General features: G+C 45.5%; 1 protein-coding gene across 5 annotated transcripts; it reads right to left on the bottom strand.

Annotated features, from left to right (window-relative positions):
• Nucleotides 1-659: 659 nt before the first annotated feature.
• Nucleotides 660-16,771, bottom strand: LOC135286192 (membrane cofactor protein-like). 5 transcript variants are annotated; one of them, XR_010350651.1, is made up of 13 exons: nt 16,608-16,770; nt 15,590-15,781; nt 15,282-15,378; nt 14,765-14,850; nt 14,194-14,400; nt 13,464-13,646; nt 12,763-12,951; nt 12,478-12,669; nt 12,148-12,174; nt 11,427-11,493; nt 9,871-9,968; nt 9,348-9,400; nt 6,216-8,067 (listed from the first exon to the last, which is right to left on the bottom strand). XR_010350651.1 is itself a non-coding variant. In XM_064399201.1 (12 exons), the coding sequence occupies exons 1-11, from the start codon at nt 16,711-16,713 to the stop codon at nt 9,878-9,880; spliced, it is 1,437 nt and encodes a 478-aa protein (XP_064255271.1). In that variant the 5' UTR covers nt 16,714-16,770; the 3' UTR covers nt 6,216-8,067; nt 9,871-9,877. The 5 variants fall into 5 exon arrangements, 4 of the variants coding, with proteins under 4 accessions (XP_064255270.1, XP_064255271.1, XP_064255273.1 ...); XM_064399201.1 differs by lacking the exon at nt 9,348-9,400; XM_064399203.1 differs by lacking the exon at nt 9,871-9,968.
• Nucleotides 16,772-17,892: the final 1,121 nt, after the last annotated feature.

The following is a 17,892-nucleotide window of genomic DNA, read 5'->3' as shown; positions in this document are numbered from 1 at the left end:
TGTAAGTGCAGTGCTCTTTTTGAGTTTGCCCAGTTTCACCTCATTGTTCCCTGTGAAATGTAGAATTCTCCACAGGATCCAGGGGGTCAGCAGAGCCCTCCAAACAGGCTCAGGGTTTGCCCAGGAACTCTCCTGAGAGCAAAGCTGGAGGAGAACTGGATGACTCCAGGCAAGTCAAAGCAATTTCAGATGAGCAGGGGGATCACAAGATGGGGAACTACAGCACTAATATCTAAGCACACCTCCAATGGTCACCATGCTCAAACAGCCACTGCAGAGTGCTCTGACAGATTCCCCTTAACAGGAATTGAAATCAGTGACTCAAACCAAGCAGGCCTGACTGTCCCACTGCTCACAGTTAAAAGGGACACAAAGCTCCACAGGCTTTTACCCCCATCCTGTCCCAGTGTTCAGCCTGCCTTGGGGTTTTGGGGGGTTTCAGACACACAGTGTCTGCCTTTTAACTCCATTTGTACTGCAGTTGTAAGGCTGCAAGAGTAGGACTGAAGGAACAGGCTACGTTCAATTCAGGATTGTAACGTGGAGTTTTTATTGTGGTCTTAATAAAGGAAAAAAATATCTCCCTTATGCTTTAAACTCGTGAAGGAAGTACCTGTTTTTGCTGCCCATAACAGCAGTGGCCTCTCCAGAGCCATCTCCTAGGCACAAAGACCAATTTTCCTAAGCAGTGCAGCCCCTGCTCTGCCTTCCCTCAACCCAGGCTGGTGCTCTGGCACACCAAGTGTTCCACAGAGGACTGGCTCCCAGTGCAAGTCAGAGCACATTTGTCCACAGCTGACCCACGCAGCACCAGACCTGCACAACAAAGAGATGCAGTTACAGGCTCCCCACGCCGAGGAGGCTTTTTTTGAAACCTTAGAAGTTCACTCATTTCCATTCCCCTTGCAGGTCACCACTTGTACTGTCACACCCCTTGTCCTGCACCTGGCCCTGGGCTGATTCATTCCTTCACTGGGAGGATGATGCATCAAGCTCAGACTCTCAGCATGTAAAACAGGGATTATTTTCTCCAGGGGAGACCAGAGCCTGATGAATTATGAGTTTCACCCTGTGATGTGAAAATGGAGGAAAAAATTCATGATGCACACTGAGATCTGTTTTTCTTTCTGTAAAAACCCCTGACCTGCCTTTCTTTAGAAGGTGCAGGTTGTGCAAAATCAGGTCTGTGACATCCAGGCATGCCTTGTTCCTGCAGGCTGAAGGGCTCAGGGTAGAGAGGCAGCTGCCTTTCACAGGGAAGGCAGGGATTCCCTTTCTGTCTTTGTCTCCTATGGAACGTATAAAGCAGTGTGAAGTCCATGAAAGGCTTTGAGCTGTTCCTCTGAAAGAAGCTACAGAACAGCACTGCCACTAAAACACCTGAAAAGGAGGAAAACCACAGGATGATAATGTACTTTCCCTACTGTTATTTACTGGAAAGTCCAGACCCCTGTGCCAGAGCCAGGCACAGGTGACAGTATTTGCTGCTCTCCACACAGCAAACGTTTGAGACCAGCACTGCTTCATTTTCTTCCCTGTGAGGGTGGGGAGGGGCTGGGATGGAATTCCCAGAGCAGCTCTGGCTGCCCCACCCTGGGAGTGTCCAAGGCCAGCTTGGAGCAGAGGGAGGTGTCCCTGCCCAGGCAGGTGTGGCACTGGGGGGGCTTTAAGGTCCCTTCCAAGCCAAACCATGCTGTTTGTGCTCCTGTTTTCCTGCCCTGCACGTTCCCAATGGATCACAGCATCCTGCACTGCTCCTTTCCCCTGCCCAGACACACTGGGAGCCTTGGAAAGGAGAGCACAGGCAGATGTACCCTTCCCAAATGTGCTCCTGCACCTTGCCAAGGAGGGCTGGCACCTTCTGGGGAGCTTGTGAAGGCAACAGGACAAACTCCAGGTAGCCTGGAGGAGGGGCAGCAGCATCTTCATTATGCTGAAGTGAAACCTGGTTTTATCAAAACTATAAATAATAAATGAGCCATTGGTCTTCATCTGCTGCATGATATTTCTGGAAAGGTTGGTCTCCTTTGCAGAGGGGAAGATGTGCAGAAGTGTTCAGTCCTTCTGAGTCTCATACTTTGACACAAGCTCCCATTTTCAGCAGCACAAAACTAAGTGACATTTCCTTCAACTATGTCTCAAAATCCTAATGAAGATTTCTTTGCAATGCTTACTACTGAGGCAAGGAAAACCCAAAGCACAGCTCACGGTGAGCCTGTTTCTCAGAGATGCTGCTGTGATTCTGTAATTCTGTACCTGCCTCTCCTGCTGCAGCTTTTCAGGAGTAAATCTCACCTGAGAATAGAGGGTGCCTCCTAAATAACTGTGCCACACGGCAGGCACTGGGGAGGGAACCTGCTTTCCACTCGTCTTTCACCCTGTTGCCCCAGATAATGGATTTAGAAACGACAGTAAATACCCAGACAAGAAATCTAGTCCAGTTATTTCCCCTTCCTCCACCCCTCTTTCTTGGAAGGACAAGCTCCTGTCTCTGAGCTTTCCCTCTGCTGCCTGGCAGTGTGCATTAGGATGGAGGCACCCGAGCAGATTTTTGGATGTGGTTACAACAGGAATACACAGAGCTGCCAAAACCCCAGGGCATCAATAAGTGAAACTGCTGCCTCCAGTTGTGCTTTGTTCCATTTCACGTTGGCCTCTACTCCAGCACAGGTCAGACACTTATCCAAGGGTTGATAGCTCCTGAATTATGCATGTGTGGAGCAGTTCAGAGGCTTCTCAACACCCCCTCTGCTCCCTCTGCTCTGAGCTGTGGACACTGCAGGTTAAGTGCTCAGCCCTGCTGCAGTTCCAGGAACTATCAGCCACTCATTTTCACACTCTCCCTCCTCGACAACTTCCACTGAACCATTTACAGTTCAATTTGTGAACGCTCCCTTTCTGCTCTGACCCACACTCAAAGTTCTTTCAATCCAATTTAGTTTCATTCTGCCTGCAGAATTTAAAAGTTGTCTCACAAAAACCTGCAAGTCCTTGCTTATTTAAAGCACAGGGACTGCTGATAGAGGAAGTTCCATCGGGACACTCACATTTCCTTTCCCTGTCACAAAAAGCACCTGATGTGTCCTGTACTCTCTGATCAGTGAGTGACAGAAAGCCAGAACACTCTCTGTCTTGGACAGAATGAGGTTTACAGCCTGGTTCCATCTGCAGTGAAATGGAAAAAGTGTTCCTGAGCCACACAAACTTCCCACACTCACCCCATCAGCATCGTGCTCTGCACTAGCAAGAAATAAAACCTTGATCATCACTTGCTGGGAAGAACTTGAGTGCATTCCACCTGGCTAGGGCAGGAAACAACACTCACTGCCAGGCTGGGGGTTTTCCTCACCACATATCTCATTTCTCCTACACCAGCCTCAACCATCCACGAGATGCCACAAAAGAAGTGTATCCTTAAAGTAGCTAAGCCCAAGGTAACTGTCTTGCTGTCTAATACAATTAAATAAATGAATTTTTCTCTAGGTACGGTGGAGATGAAGGATTTTCTCCCTCAGCCTGCAGCCATGCACAAGATGTGTCTTCCTCTGGAAGCTGGTTTCACATGGTGGCTTAGATTTTCCCACTTTGTATCTAGCACCATTTGAAATCAGTGTTCTAGGAGCAAGAATTACAGCGTGGGAGGAGACCAAGCACCTGCTCACTTCAACAACATCCTCTGCTCCTCACATCAGCCCCTTTCCCAAAGGTTATTTTTTTTTTACCAGCCATCCACTTTGTAACATCATCTGATTTCTAGACACTTCTCCAACCACTGTATGCACCCTCCCAAGGCAGGGCCACAGCAGCACAGCCTCCTGCTCGTGTACTTCTGCTCAATAAACAATGGATATGAGTTCAAGTGTCCAGAGTAAAGTGATCCGCAAGTTGCATGAAAACCAACGTGGTATCTCTTGTCCCTTGACAGGCAGAGTATGTTTGATACCCAAAAACTAGGATCAACTTTGAATTTACTGCCTCAGAGCAAAAGGATTCTCACCCTCTGCCTGGGGGCTCCATCACCACAGGATTCTCATTGCACAGCTCTGCAAACACAGAAATTCCCCCCAACAATTTCACCTCAGCAGTCAGGCACAGAAATGCCTTCAGCAGTCCCAGACTGGCTTGGGTTGGAAGGGACCTTAAAGATTATCCTGTTCCACCCCCTGCCAGGGGCATCACAAGATGCCACACAGCACACTCAGAACCCAATCCTTTTTCAGAATCACTTTCCAGCACACTCAGAACCCAATCCTTTTTCAGAATCACTTTCCAGCACACTCAGAACCCAATCCTTTTTGCAGAATGACTTTTCAGCACATACAGAACCCACTTCTTTTCTAGAATAATTTTCCAGTTTGCTGCTGGTACCTCCCAGCAATATTTCACTCCTCCAGCCCTGCATCCCAACCTAGAATGAAGCTGAACTCTTTTTTCTGCCCTCCCTGCTGCCCAGCGTGTTCCCAGACATGGAAAAGCTGATCCCTGTGTGGATGAAGGTTTGATCAGAGCACTGAGTAGTCATCTCTAAAGAATGCATAGCTGTCATCTCCAAGAGGATCCTTCTCTGAGCCAGGAAAACGTCTCTTACACAGGCTGACCGATTTCTCTTGGTGTTCAGAGTCTCAGTTTTTGTCTAGCACCATTTGAAATCGGTTATGATGTAGGGGGAAAAGCAACAGTAATGGGGAACTTCCTTCCCTCACCCCCCAGCCACAAACAAACACCACCTGGCCTCCCCACCACCACTGGCTTGCTGTTCTCTGAGCTGAAGTTCCCCCCACAGGCTGCACACAAGGAGGACAGTCAGCATCCCCTTCAAGGGAGGATGGGATGCTTCCAGACAGACAGAAGCATCTCTTCAAACATAACTCAGCTTCTTCAACTCAGGCAAGCCAGGGCCTGGCTGTGACAACACAGCCACCCAACCTTCTGACCACTTCTACTCCATGTGCTGTTTGTTTGCCTTAACCTGTTCTTTACACAGATTTTTTTTTTCCTTCTAAATAAAATTGTGTGCTCTATGCTCCTGGGCTCTGTCTCAGGTAGAGAGATCACCTGACTCCCTGCTGGACAACACCAAAGTGCTGCAAGTCTCTTCATTTCAGCCCCAGCTCCATCTTCACCACCCTCAGAAGTATCCAGGTTCTGGAGAATCAGAATGGTTTGGTTTGGAAGGGTCCTTAAAGTCATCCAGTTCCAACCCCTGCTTTGGGCAGGGTTTAATTTATACTCATTTTAAGTGTGACACTGAAAATCCACCAACCACAGTGACCTCACATGATTTAACCCTAAACCACAGAACTCTGGACCCGTTTTGCTATTCCCACTGCCCTGTCACCAGTAGATGGCAACAACTCATTTTTATTCCATGCAGCTTTCCCTTAGCAGAGTTCACATCCCTTTAATTATCAGTTCCAGACTCCAAAAGGAAATAATTCATGCAGCACTGAGTTTTAGAAAAACAGCACAGGACTCATGACAATTAGGCCAAATTAATCTGTAGTGTTTAAGTCAGATTCACAGAATCACAGAGCAGAATCCCAGAATGGTTTGGGTTGGGAGATTTAAGATCATCCCCTTCCTAGAAACTCTGCTTATCCCCAGTGCTCACTGCAAACCCAAACTCCACAGGGTAAAGCTGTGCAGCCTGGCATCATTTCCACACCAACTCACTCTGAGTATCTCAAACTGCACTGAAATACAGCATCTGAAGTTATCTTTTCTATTCCACCCTCTGAAAGGCTACTCTCCATCAGGCAGCTGACTCCACACACAGTTCAGTGCATTTCAAGTGTGAAACTCAAACAATTCCTAAACCCACTCTCCCTCACAGGTCACCCAAACCCACCAGAGCTGTATTCCCTAAGGATTGCACGTGTCACACTCGGGTCAAAACATCTCTGGGCTTTGTCTCAAGTGTTCCACCAGAACAGCCCCAATCTCCTCCATCAGCTTTTCATCAATTTTTTCAGGAGTCAACATTGTAAAATTCTGGAGATTCTGGGCAATTCTCTGCAATTCTAAAAGGAAACCCCAAAAGGTGCTCAGCAAATTAAATCCCATCCCCTCCACTACCACTGAGTAATTCTGTGTACAAACTGCAAACTTCAATCTCAGCAGCTTCCACCTGATATTTGGGACATGAAAAATCACCTGATAACAATGGGAGAAGAGCTGCTCAGCACAATGATGAATGAAAGACAAACACTTACTGCTAAATAATTTAACATTTTTATTTGGAATATTACAAATCACCGCTAATCTTTACATCCAGAAGGAAGAGCAAAAACACAGCCACTTTTTACAGTGATTTCACTTCCCAATTCAGAACATTGCAGTGTATTTCAGACATTGCAGATGCCACACAAAGCAAGCTGAGCTCCTGACCAGCACCACACTCAGTCCCAGTCACACATCCCAGTGTTTACAAACAACTCTCCAACTGAGCTATCAGCCAGGCCACCAACAGCCAATCCTTCTGCAGAGCCAAAGCCCCTTTCTAACAACCACAGCCTATTATGAACTCCAACAATACGACTGCTGGGACTGTCCCAAAAAACCCTACAAAGCCCCAACCAGTTCTGTGCCACTGCAGCAATCTGTTGATGACAGGGAGAGCAGTGCCAAGCAGCCACAGAGAAGCCAGAGCACTCTCAGTGCTGCCTCAGGCACTGAAGTGAGGCTAGTTGGGCTTCCTGTGGAAATCAGAAGCTGCCTGCATGCTGACAGGGAGATTCATAGAGCTAAAACTTGTTCTAGTTAAGATTTGGGGTTTGCTGAGGAATTAGAAGTAGCAGTGATTCTAAACTAGTGGCAAACACAGTGGTGGGAGCTCCTGGAGTCAGAATCTGGACTGAAACATTTACTGAACAAGCAGCAAACAAGAGACCACCACATCTACCAGCACTCCCACAACTGATTTGGTTCTCCTTTAACATGAGAAGTGAGTGACAGGGAAAAGCTTCTGCTTCTAAACAGGAATCTGATGCTAAATCCAGCTTTTTCAGAGCTTGATTTAACATCCCAGTCTGCAGCCAGAGGTTAGAAATGTGGAATATGTGACTTCAAGTAAAAAAGCAAGGAAGGTGGATCACACAGCACCTGTTTCTATCCTGGAAAGCAACAGAAGATCTCCAGAACTGACATCAAGGCTCCCTAAAATCCAGCAGCCTAAGGAACTTCCACTGTGCCCATGACAGGACACGGCCACCACTGAGCTCTCAGCAGTTCCTTTAATCAGGGATCTCCTGTCAACAGGCAGGGGATGCCTTTGCTACAGAATCCTTCAGTTTTCAGGTCCAACAAATGCACTGCAGTCTTTGGGAAATTACAGCAAAGAATCAGAAATATACATGGCTTTTTTCCTTCTCAGAAGCAAAGGAAAAGCTATAAAACTCTGATTTCAAGGCACATTTTAATTCATTATATATACAGCAACCAACTTTGGCAGACAAAGAGGTAGAGTATATAAGATCTTAATTGTGATAGTTTCCAAAAGACATTGCCTTCAACGGCACCAGACTCTCCAGGGAATGAGCAACAAGACATTTCAGAGCACAAAGGAAACAACAGAACCATTTACAGCAAAAAGGGATGGGAAGGACAGCCAGGTTTGAGTGAGCAGAGCTCTACAGGAGGGAGCAGAATATTGGACATCTTCTGTAGGCCAAGAGGTGGCACTGCAGGCAGCAGGCAGCAGCAGCTGGCACTGGGACAGGGGCATTGCAGCACTCCCACAGACTCTGGCATGCTACAGGTCCTGCCTCTGCCCCAGCTGAGGTGCACAGAAGGACAAGGAGGGGCCCAGAAGGCAAAGCAGGGTCTGTGTTAGCTACAGGCACGCACACTTTTTATCCTATCAAGCATCTCCTCCTGCAGTTCATCAGCAGAGCAAGACACAGCACAAGGAACTCAGGGCCAGCCACTCACTGCAAGGGCACTCAGTGCTTGTGCAGCTCTGCCAGGGCCATCCCACTGCAGAGTCCCTCCCTCCCTCCCTCCCCCCAGAAAGGGCATCATGCTTTACACATCTTATATTCGGCAGAACTGGGAGTGCTCTCACGTTTCCTACAAACAGAAAAACAAGGCAAATCAGAGGTTTTACATGGCAAGAGGTTTTACATTTACACTGAAAGCACATCCTTAGTTTTGGCATTTAAGCTGCAGGTAAAGTCACAAACTGGGTCATTCTTTAGCCTCTCTTTGCCAGCTGCTGGACTGAGGAGATTTTAGCTTCATTCAGCTCCTGAACTGGCAGCAATGACCCAAGGAGCAGCACAGCCTCTGATCCAAAGGGATCATTCCAAGTGATGCCTGGTATGACCAAAAACTAACACCAGAACAGGTACAGGACTCCCACAGCTCCACCAGGTGCACTCTGGATTTAATTTTAATTACTGTGTGTTGTTTAGTATATATTTTCCAACCAAAAATGAAATATTAGTTTGTCTGGATTTAGATTCTGCAGTCCACTAACAGCAACTTTACAATACTTAAACATACAAGAACTAAAATTCACAATGACATTCTTATATAGGTCCCAAGTTCTTGAATAACTCCAGTTTTGCTTGAACAAAATCCCACCCCATACCAAAGCTCAGTGCTGTTACTCCAAGGCTCTAAGGAGTTCCACATTCCAAAAGAAACCATCCAGAATCACCAGTGGTTTGACACACCAGACCAGTAATTCCTCTTATCATGTCTAAAGGTAAGTTTGGAATGAAGAATTCTATTCTATCTCCTGATTCATTTTTTTCTCTCCAAAAATAAGCCAAATTAACCCAGAAAACACATCTTATCCTAATTAGAAACATATTTCTTCAGAGTGAAGATGATATTCCTTAATCTATAAATTATTTTGGAATAAACTCCAAGCTCAATGTTCCTACAAAAACTCACCAAAAATACTGAAAATTCAGCTGTCTTTTACAAGTCAATAGAAACAAGATTATGCACATGAAAAGACCTTTGCATTAAGCTGAAATAAGAGAACCATCACCTCCTCAGAATTTGTGCAGTGGAGAAAAGCAACAAAAAAAAGAAGATGCTGATTAAAAAAAAAATAAATTTGTAGTTCCAGCTCTGATGGGATAGCACAACAGTGGCAAGGAAAAGTCAAACTGAGCTGTCCTGTCTGCAAAGTGCTCTGCTCAAACGAGGCTGGAAGAGCCAGATTTTGGAAGAGCCCATTTGACCCTACACAAGGGCAGGAGGAACCCCAACATTCATCACATGCATCTCACTGGGTGAGCATTAGGTTAAAATACAGGAGAGCACAGCAGCTTCAAAGCAACTGGATTTTGAGTCTTTTCAGGGCTACAGAACTCTGAATGTTAAAAAGAAATCACCTTTTCATAAGAAGGTTTCAAAAGATCTTGTTAGACCCTTCATTTATTCTCTTCTAGAAAGCAAAAATGCAGATGAATCAGTAATTGTGAGAGATGTGATCTGGTTTTGTTTGAAGGATGCACAACTACCTTTAGAGTTTTAGTCCCCAAAGGTGGACTTCTAATTACAAAGCTTCTAATTACAGGGAATTAAACTATTAGCTAAGAGAAGTAACTCACCACTGGGATGGGTGCAGACATTCTTCTGAGTATTGTAGGCAATATGCTACTCATTCTTCCAACACAACACCAAGAAATGTGATTTACAATCACTGGAAGCTCTTACTGACATTGCTAAATGGTAATTCTCTATATATTATATCCTGTTCTCCCAAAATGAATGAAAAATTAAGATATTCTTCCCTACAGGAAGCCAAGGTTCCCAGCTAGATGGACTCCACACTCCTGAAATTCCAAGCAAACCACAATAAAACAGACACTTAAGCTGCATTGCAAAAAGTCCAAATGAAGTGGAAAGTTATACCTTTTCATTAATTCATTTGTGCAGTTTCTTCCATCTCAGCTGGGACATTAGTTTTTAAAATACAAATTTCCTTGCAACTCTCATCAACTGTGTACGAGCTGAACAGCAGAAAGGGAGAAAGGTCGAATTGAATGTCCCATCCCAGGGATTTCCCACACGCCAGAGAGAGAGGCCAAGGAAAGATCTGCTGCCATTGGAGGCCACAAACCAGCAAGGATCAGGGGCTGGAAGCACAACAGCTCAGCTGCATCAGGAACTCAGACACCAAACAGGAGATGGAGGTTTCATAAAAGGAGATCAGATCAGGGTTTTCAGACAAGAAAGAGCTTGAAGAGGCAGATGTTCAGAGAGGAAGATGAAGGGAAGCACTAGGCACAATAAGGCTTTTCATGCTGTCAGATATTCTGGAAATGTCAGAGTCTTTAATTTTTGATGATGCTGCTTTAGATCCCTCCTGCTTTCCACACCCTGAGAAGTCCCTCCACGGGTGAAGGCAGCAAGTGCTGCCCTCAAGTGCCAAGAGCTCTTCTCTGGCCCATCCAGGCTGCAGAATATTCCAGTACTGAATAAAAGCAGGGGCTCAAAAGCACCAAATTGCTCAGCAGCACACTCTGGCCCTTGGACTGATACTGCACTGCCTATTTAAGGCTAAAACCTCACTGGATATAAAGCACCTCCAGGGCTCTCCCAAGTCCTCTGTGGACTTCATTACAAATATGAACCACAGGAATATTCCCTCTGGTTTGCTTCTTTTAAAGCATCCCTCCCTTTGTTTCATGGACTCCAGATAAATCCCAACAGATTCTGGAAAAAGACAGCACTGCTTTGATGAGATGCTCATCCTGACATTCTGTGTGTACCACCAAACCCGCTCTGGACTGTCAGTGTTTTGCATTTTACAAAATATTTCCCTGACAAAAAGGTTTTTTTCCAGAAAATAAAATCAGACATCACAGCAAAATGCAATGCACAAAGAGGAATTTAAATCTCCTGCCCCTCCATGAAAAACCCCACATAAACCCCAGTTGTTTTTAAGATAAAGCTTAAAACCCTCTACATGTCTCATTAAAAATAGAACACTACTTGCTTGTGCACAAATCTAGTATTTTACAGTTAATTTTGCAGGTCTTTAACACAGAGACACCAATACTGGGGCTGCAGGAAGAGAAGAAAAACCTGAAAACCTTCTGGCAGCACAAGCCCACACAACCTAGACTCCCCCTGGCTTTAGGAGATAAACTGATATGTTTGAAGCAGATGGACAAAATTCTTTCTTTGGCAAGTGGACACTGCCAAACACAGGTTTGAGAACTGGGTTTTTCCTTCTTTGAAATTAGTGCAAGTGTTAATTAGCAGCTTAGCTGAACAGCAGATCCAAAACCAAAGTTAAATTCATGGTTAGGCTTTAGCTTCCATCAGCTGCTGGGAGGAGCTCACACAAAATCAGACATTTGAAAAAGAGAGGGCACACAAAGCTCAAGAAACTTAAACATCAGCACAGCTTTGGCTCAGTTATTTGGAAATTTGCAGTATTAATAAAGAGGAAGCCTACTCACCCATTCTGTGAGAAGAATTTCTTGTAGATCCAGAAGGCTGCCAGGAGCACCACAACTACCACAATCACTTTAGGAAGAATTCAAGTGAAAAAAAAGCACCTTAGAGTGATAAAGGTCATCTCCAGCTCACAAAAAAAGCAACAAAAATTTTGCAGAAATAGCCTTGCTTTCATCTACAGGTCTATCCCACCTCTATCCCCCCAAAAAAACCCCACAACCCAACTTATTTATGGAATGAGCCATGTAAATTAAATATTTGATTCATCAAGATGGTTCAGCTCAGAACCAGTGACCACCAAGATGGCAAAACCCCACCAGCTCAGAAACTACAACAGGAATGGCAAGGCCCCAGCATTACTTTTGACAAGTTTGTACAAATCTGGGTAACAAAAGCAAGGACAGAGGATGGACTGAACATTTCTGTTCACTGGCAGAGTTATTTACTCACACCCCCAGTAAAGCCAAGCTCTGAAATTTATCCAAGTGGCCAAGCTGTTGGAAATTGCCTTTGAAATGTGACCTCACCACATGAGAAAATACACATTTCACACTGAATTAAGCTATAATAACTAAGCAATCTTTTTTTTTTTTTGAATCATGCAGCTTTAACCAAACTCTAAAATCACCCTGTTGCAGTCACAGGTGACTGGAATAAAAATGGATTCTCACATAAAAAATGTAATTTGTACTGTATTTTTTTTAAGTTTTAGAAAATACTTACCACAGATGATGGCTATAATATATCCACCTGAAAACAGAAGGAATCAGAATCACAAGAGGAACATAAGTGCTTCTTACTCAAACATTATTATAAAAATATTCACAGAGCAATTTCAAGTCAAGTACTTCTATCAACACAATCTTTGAAGCAGACTCATTTAAATAATATCATTTAACTTAGAATATGAATATTTTAATTCATTTTAACAAACCCTATTTTTCCCATCAAAATAAAGAAGGAAGCTGCATTAAATGATTTCTCCTGACTATGAAAGGAGTGTTCACTCAGCTGCATTTTCATCCTGGTGGGGATTTTGCAGTGCACACTTACTGAGCTGGCAGGCTGGCACTGCAGGCTCCCACTGGTTGTTTCCAATGTACCGAATCCGAGCCTCCCCGTGCAGGGTGTACCCCGTGTAGCATTCAATGGTAATGAAATCCCCCACCAAGTAGGAAGGTTTCTGTCCAGCTATCACTCTCCCATAACTTATGACTGGAGTGGAACCAGAACCTTCAGGCTCACCTGGAAAAAAAAGGGGGGAGAAAAAAAAATAAATGTATTACTACGTCAGATGTTTAAAACTTGTCAGTGTGTCCTGATTTTAGTTTTACTCACAGGTACAGGGCTGTAAAGCACCCCAGGAACTCTGTTCTTGACAGGTCACTGTCATCTCTGCAGAGCCACCAGGGAAGGAGCAGCCAGCTTTGCACTGGATCTGCACAGACTCTCCTTTTGTATAGGCAGGCTTGCTTGGAACCAGGACCCCGTTGGGGATCTTCGGGGCAGGACACACATCTGCAGTGACTAACACAGGAATTTAAAACAAGTTTAGTGAGAATAAAGCTTATTTCATAACTCAGTAACTCATTCTACAAACACAAGCTGCCTTCATGTAAGAAAAATAGCTCAGCACATGTCAGAAGTTTAACTTTACCCCAATTTTAAGTGCAAACATTCCCCTTAGAAAACTTAAACATCACTGTAGATATTCATTAGGGTAATACAATCCTATGACATGGCAGCTCAGAAATCCTTACTGGTTCATTATTTCTCTGAGCTCTAGAATCATTTCTAGAAAGTAGGAGCTGAAGAGCTGCATAAAAAAAACACACACAAAGATTTCAACTCCTCCAGAGGGATACCACAGCTTTCCTCACTGTGCATGCTCCTGGTTCTCTGTATCAAATATTTTCTCCTGCATTCCACATCTCTTCTCCTGCCTTCACCCATGAAATCACCAAAACACCAGGATGCTCAATTTTAGCTAAAACTCTTTCAACACACAAGAGAAAAGGGAATATTACAGGAAGTCTTACTTTTCTCACAGGTTGGTTTTGGAGGATCCCAGGCATTATTTTCTTTACAGGTAATTACATCTGCTCCAACCAAGAAATAACCTTGATTGCACTCAAACACAACCGAGTCCTTGTATTTGTAGGTAAGTCCAAATCCAGATATTTTTCTCCCATTTTCAACTCTGGGATCTTCACATTTGACCACTGAAAGAGACGAAACATTTGTTAACACAAACATTTCTTAACAAACGAAAACAAAGCTTGGAAACATCTGTTAACACAAACGTTGCACCAAACACAACATCCTTTTCCCCAGTGTCAATTTCCCCAAGTTGTTTTGGAGAAGCTTTGTAGGAACATTGATTCCTGCACTTCCATGGTGGCTGTGTTTTTAGGAACAGGATTCTTCCTTAGCTTTTTACAAGTCCTAATCCAGCCCCCACCTCCTTGCCCTTGACACAGTTTTTCCCCAGGATTTGTGGTCTCCCAGTTCCTTCACTTTTGACCTTGTCACTTCTACCAACAAAACCCTCACAGAGCTATTTTTCAAGCTTTAACTTAAATTTTAGTCATGTTCTGTGTCATAATCCATCAATATCCACCATGCTGATGTAATTTCCTCTGGAACTGTACCAAACTTTGTACCAGAGCATTTGTTCCTTCTTTCCTAGAGGCAAAGTCCATTCTCCCCACCCCACTTCCCCGGAAAGGGCCAGACATTGAAAAAAGAAATAATAAAAATCCCAACAACCTCGACATTCTGGAGGAGGCCCACTCCAAACTCCATTTGAGTGTTCATCAGACGTGCAGTAAATCGTGTCTGAGCCAACGAGGGAGAAGGGATCACTGCCCTTGGGGACATCCTGACACCTGTAGGTCACCGCGCTCTGGTACACGTAGCTGGCTCTCTCCTCATAGCCCCCGTTGGCTATTTTGGGAGGTGGCTCACAAGGAATTCCTGGAAACAAAGCACAAAAGTTGGTCAAATTGGTTTTGCTGTGTTAGCTGGTTCATCTCAAAGAGCAAGCCTTGGTTTTCCAGTCATTTTACTGGAAATCTGACACAGCCACTCGAAGTCACGCTACAGAACCTCAGCTTCAACAGGAGGTTGATCTTAATATGAGATAATATGATTTTAATATGAGATAATTACCACCAAAAGTGACATTTTTCATTTCCTCAGGCATAACCCAAGTAGTTAAGAAAGAAACCATCCCTGTTTTCCCATCATTTTTTGTACTGGAAAGTCGGTGGCAGAGCTGTTTGTAAATGAACTTACCCCCCTCTGAACAGAAAATCAAACACAGCAGTAATTCACTCACTTTCACAGTAAGGCAGACCTCCACTCCAGCCAACACCTTCATTCTTGATATCACAGGAAATCTCCCCCTTACCCCGCAATCTGTACCTACACAGGTAAAAAATTTGAAGATGTGAAACTTAAATTTCTCATTTCTCCAACAAGCACCAAAAAATTGGTTCTTATCAGTAATGCTGTTCTGTGATTACAGGAACATAACATACATAACATTTTCCTGTAATGAGAAGAGAATCTTGTTTATTTTGCTGACAGTCTCACTTTGAAAACAAAACAAAAAGACATCACTAAGGAACTGTAGCAGTCTTAACATTTTCAGAAATACTGTCTAATATTAAAGTCCTAAAATTACTAATAATCAAAGAAAAGGAAAAAAAAACCTCCTTAGTGTTGTTGACTTAATTATTTGCTACAGGTAGAATTCAGATTTCAGGTCAGAACTGGAACAGAAAATTTGGGTTTATTTCAAATCTGGTGTAAACATTAAAAAAAAAAATCGTTAAGTTCACCAAAACACTTACCCCTCTTTACAATGAAATGTCAATTTTGAACCAAATGTAAGATCTGTTGGGTCAAAATAACCATTTTCCAAGTCTCCTGGGTAAATACATTTTCTCGCTGGGAGAAAGGGGGGAAAAAAGAGAAAAGAAAAAAATCTACATTTTTGTAGTTACATACAAAATCAAAATCTTTGGCACTTATCACTCTTACCCACACCAGCATTTTCCAAGCTTCTTTAAAATATGGCAAAACCCTAATTCCCACTCGCAAACCAACTGGAACTGTTAAATATCAGTGGGGAAAAAAGGGGCACAACAAATGAAATTACCTGTACAGAAGGCGCCCTTGGGTGACCACTGCAAGTCATCACCACACGTCCAGCTCAGTGGCTTCCCTGGCACCCTCATGTATCCCGGCCGGCAGGTGAAGGAGACTCTGGTCCCAGGTGGAAAATCCTGCATTTCCCTGGAGCTCTGGTCGAGCTCTGCGTACTGCAGCCGCTCCGGCCTGGGACACGAGCCTGGGAGAGGAAGGAAAAAGGGAAAAAACAACACAGCATCTTAGCAGCAAGAAGAGAAACGCCCTGAGGTGTAACAGCACAGGAGACAGAACCATTCAAGAGCTCTTAAGGATATATTTGAGTCGTGTCCAATTTTTTAATTTAGGTTTTAGCTGCATGCAGGGTCCAGCTCTACATGTATATAGGGCATGCTACTCATTGTTTCCTCCAGTTCTTTAGTCACTCTACCCAGACAATGCACTTCCTTCCAGATCCTATTTTCAGATTTTTGTCTGTTTGCCATTTTTTTGTAGTTAGACACACGCCTTCACTCACCGCACACCCATTTCTTTTGCTGCATGAAAAACAAACAAGCCAGCCCACTCACAGAGCTCATTGTCCCTTCTTACGGAAAAAGGACAGCGGGTCTAAGGGACATAAAGCGGAGCTTAAAATCATCTCCGGGGCCAGGCTGGGCGGAGGTTCAGCGGCAGGTGTCCCTGCCCAGGAGATGCGCTTCGCGGTCCCTCCCCAGCCCAACAGAGCCGCAATTCTCCGATTCAAACCCGCCCAAAGCCTCGCGGCTGCACCACCGCCCCAGAGCCATTTCCTTCCCGCTCCCCTCGCCCCCCCGGCAGGCCCTGAGGGCTCCCTCAGCACCCTCAGCGGGGAGCAGGGCACGGCCACGATCCCAACCCCGACCCCGATCCGGACCCCGACCCCGATCCCGACCCCGATCCCGACCGCTCCTCCCAGCCGCGGTCCCCTGAGGGCTCCGCGCCGCGCCCGCCGCTCCGAGCGCCCCTTCCCCACCGGCACCGCAAGGAGCGAGCGGCCGCTGCCTCACCCTGAGCCTGGGCTCCGCCGAGCTGCCACAGCACCAGCACGGGCGGCAGCAGAAGCGGCAGAAGCGGCAGCATCAGCGGCGGCGGCGGCACCGAGAGCCGCCCCATGCCCGCAGCGGGGCCGCGGCTGCGGCCGCTCCGCTCCCTCCCGGCGCCGCGGAGACGCAGCGCGCGGCCGGGTGCGCATGCGCGGCCCGCCCCGCCCGGCCCGCCCTCAGCGCGGCGCCGCCATGGCCGCGCCCGCCCGCCGGGCCCCTCAGCGCCGGGGTGGCACCTTGGGGAGAGCTCGGGCCGGTGTTCAGCCGGGGGTCGCTGGTGTTCCCCGGGCCGAGCTGCCCGTGCCGGTGTTACACACACGACTGCAGGGTTAGGGCGGTTTCCAGGCGCGGCCGCTGTGTTGTGATGAGTTAATGCCCACACGAATGACGCAGTCCCGGCTGGGTTCAACGCATGCCCAGGGAAGGCCCCGTTTGACCCGAAAGTGTGATTTTTAGCAGGGTAATAATCGCTGTTCAGCTGAAGAATACATCGGCCTTGAGTATTTTGCCAAATACATCATCAGCACCTTGATTTCCTTCATCCTTAAAGCTAGTTTATTGGGGGATGCCCTTGACTAAGGGATGCTTCTGCCTGCTCATTTTTTATGGATTAGGATTGGAAGTGTACAAAGATCTTCCACCAAAGAATGCCCTGACTTAAAGGAGTCTTACAATATGTGGACATATTCCACATTTTGCAACACCCTCAGCGCATTACAGCAAGGAGATAAAATCCTTTCCTGGGCAGCTCAAGGAAAGAGGATAAAGTCAAAGTGTATTTAAGTGCCACACGTGGAACACCAACTGTGATAAATTAAAAATAACAGCCAGCTCAGGATGGACATCCCCGTGCAGGGCTGCTCGCTTTTGGAAGGTAAATCCCGTGAGTGGCAGAGCAGCATTAAAATAGAACAGCCAAAATTAAAAAAAAAAAAAAAACAAAGCAGAAAAGACTTAAAGTTCCAGGCAGGCCTCAAAGAAAACACAGAATTGTCATCATCAGCTTTTATTAGGTTAAGCATTGGTAGAGGAACACCGCACATAAGCGTTGCTGGAAAGAAGTAAACATGTAAAAACAGCTGTAATTAAGACATTAATGTTACTCCCACCCTTGTGCAGGAATGTTTTGGTGGGCACAGGGAGACACGGAATTGGGGTTATGGCCAGTGCATTATTGTTTCTCCCAACCAAAGCTTGGGGTTATCCATTTGGTTATCCAGTTTTTTGGGGATAAAGGAAATATCCTTCA

The sequence above is a fragment of the Passer domesticus genome, chromosome 25 (genome assembly GCF_036417665.1).
Source record: "Passer domesticus isolate bPasDom1 chromosome 25, bPasDom1.hap1, whole genome shotgun sequence".
Classification (NCBI taxonomy): Eukaryota; Metazoa; Chordata; class Aves; order Passeriformes; family Passeridae; genus Passer; species Passer domesticus.
This window is presented reverse-complemented; position numbering and strand designations above follow the sequence as displayed.

What these genes read in the sequence shown, in the direction of transcription:
- LOC135286192 (XM_064399200.1), bottom strand. Translation starts at nt 16,713, where the DNA reads ATGGGGCGGCTCTCGGTGCCGCCGCCGCCGCTGATGCTGCCGCTTCTG. An exon ending in ACATTTCATTGTAAAGAGGG is followed by an intron (nt 14,851 to 15,281) that starts GTAAGTGTTTTG and finishes TTACCTGTGTAG; the next exon opens with GTACAGATTGCGGGGTAAGG. An exon ending in TGCTTTACAGCCCTGTACCT is followed by an intron (nt 12,670 to 12,762) that starts GTGAGTAAAACT and finishes TTTTTTTTCCAG; the next exon opens with GTGAGCCTGAAGGTTCTGGT.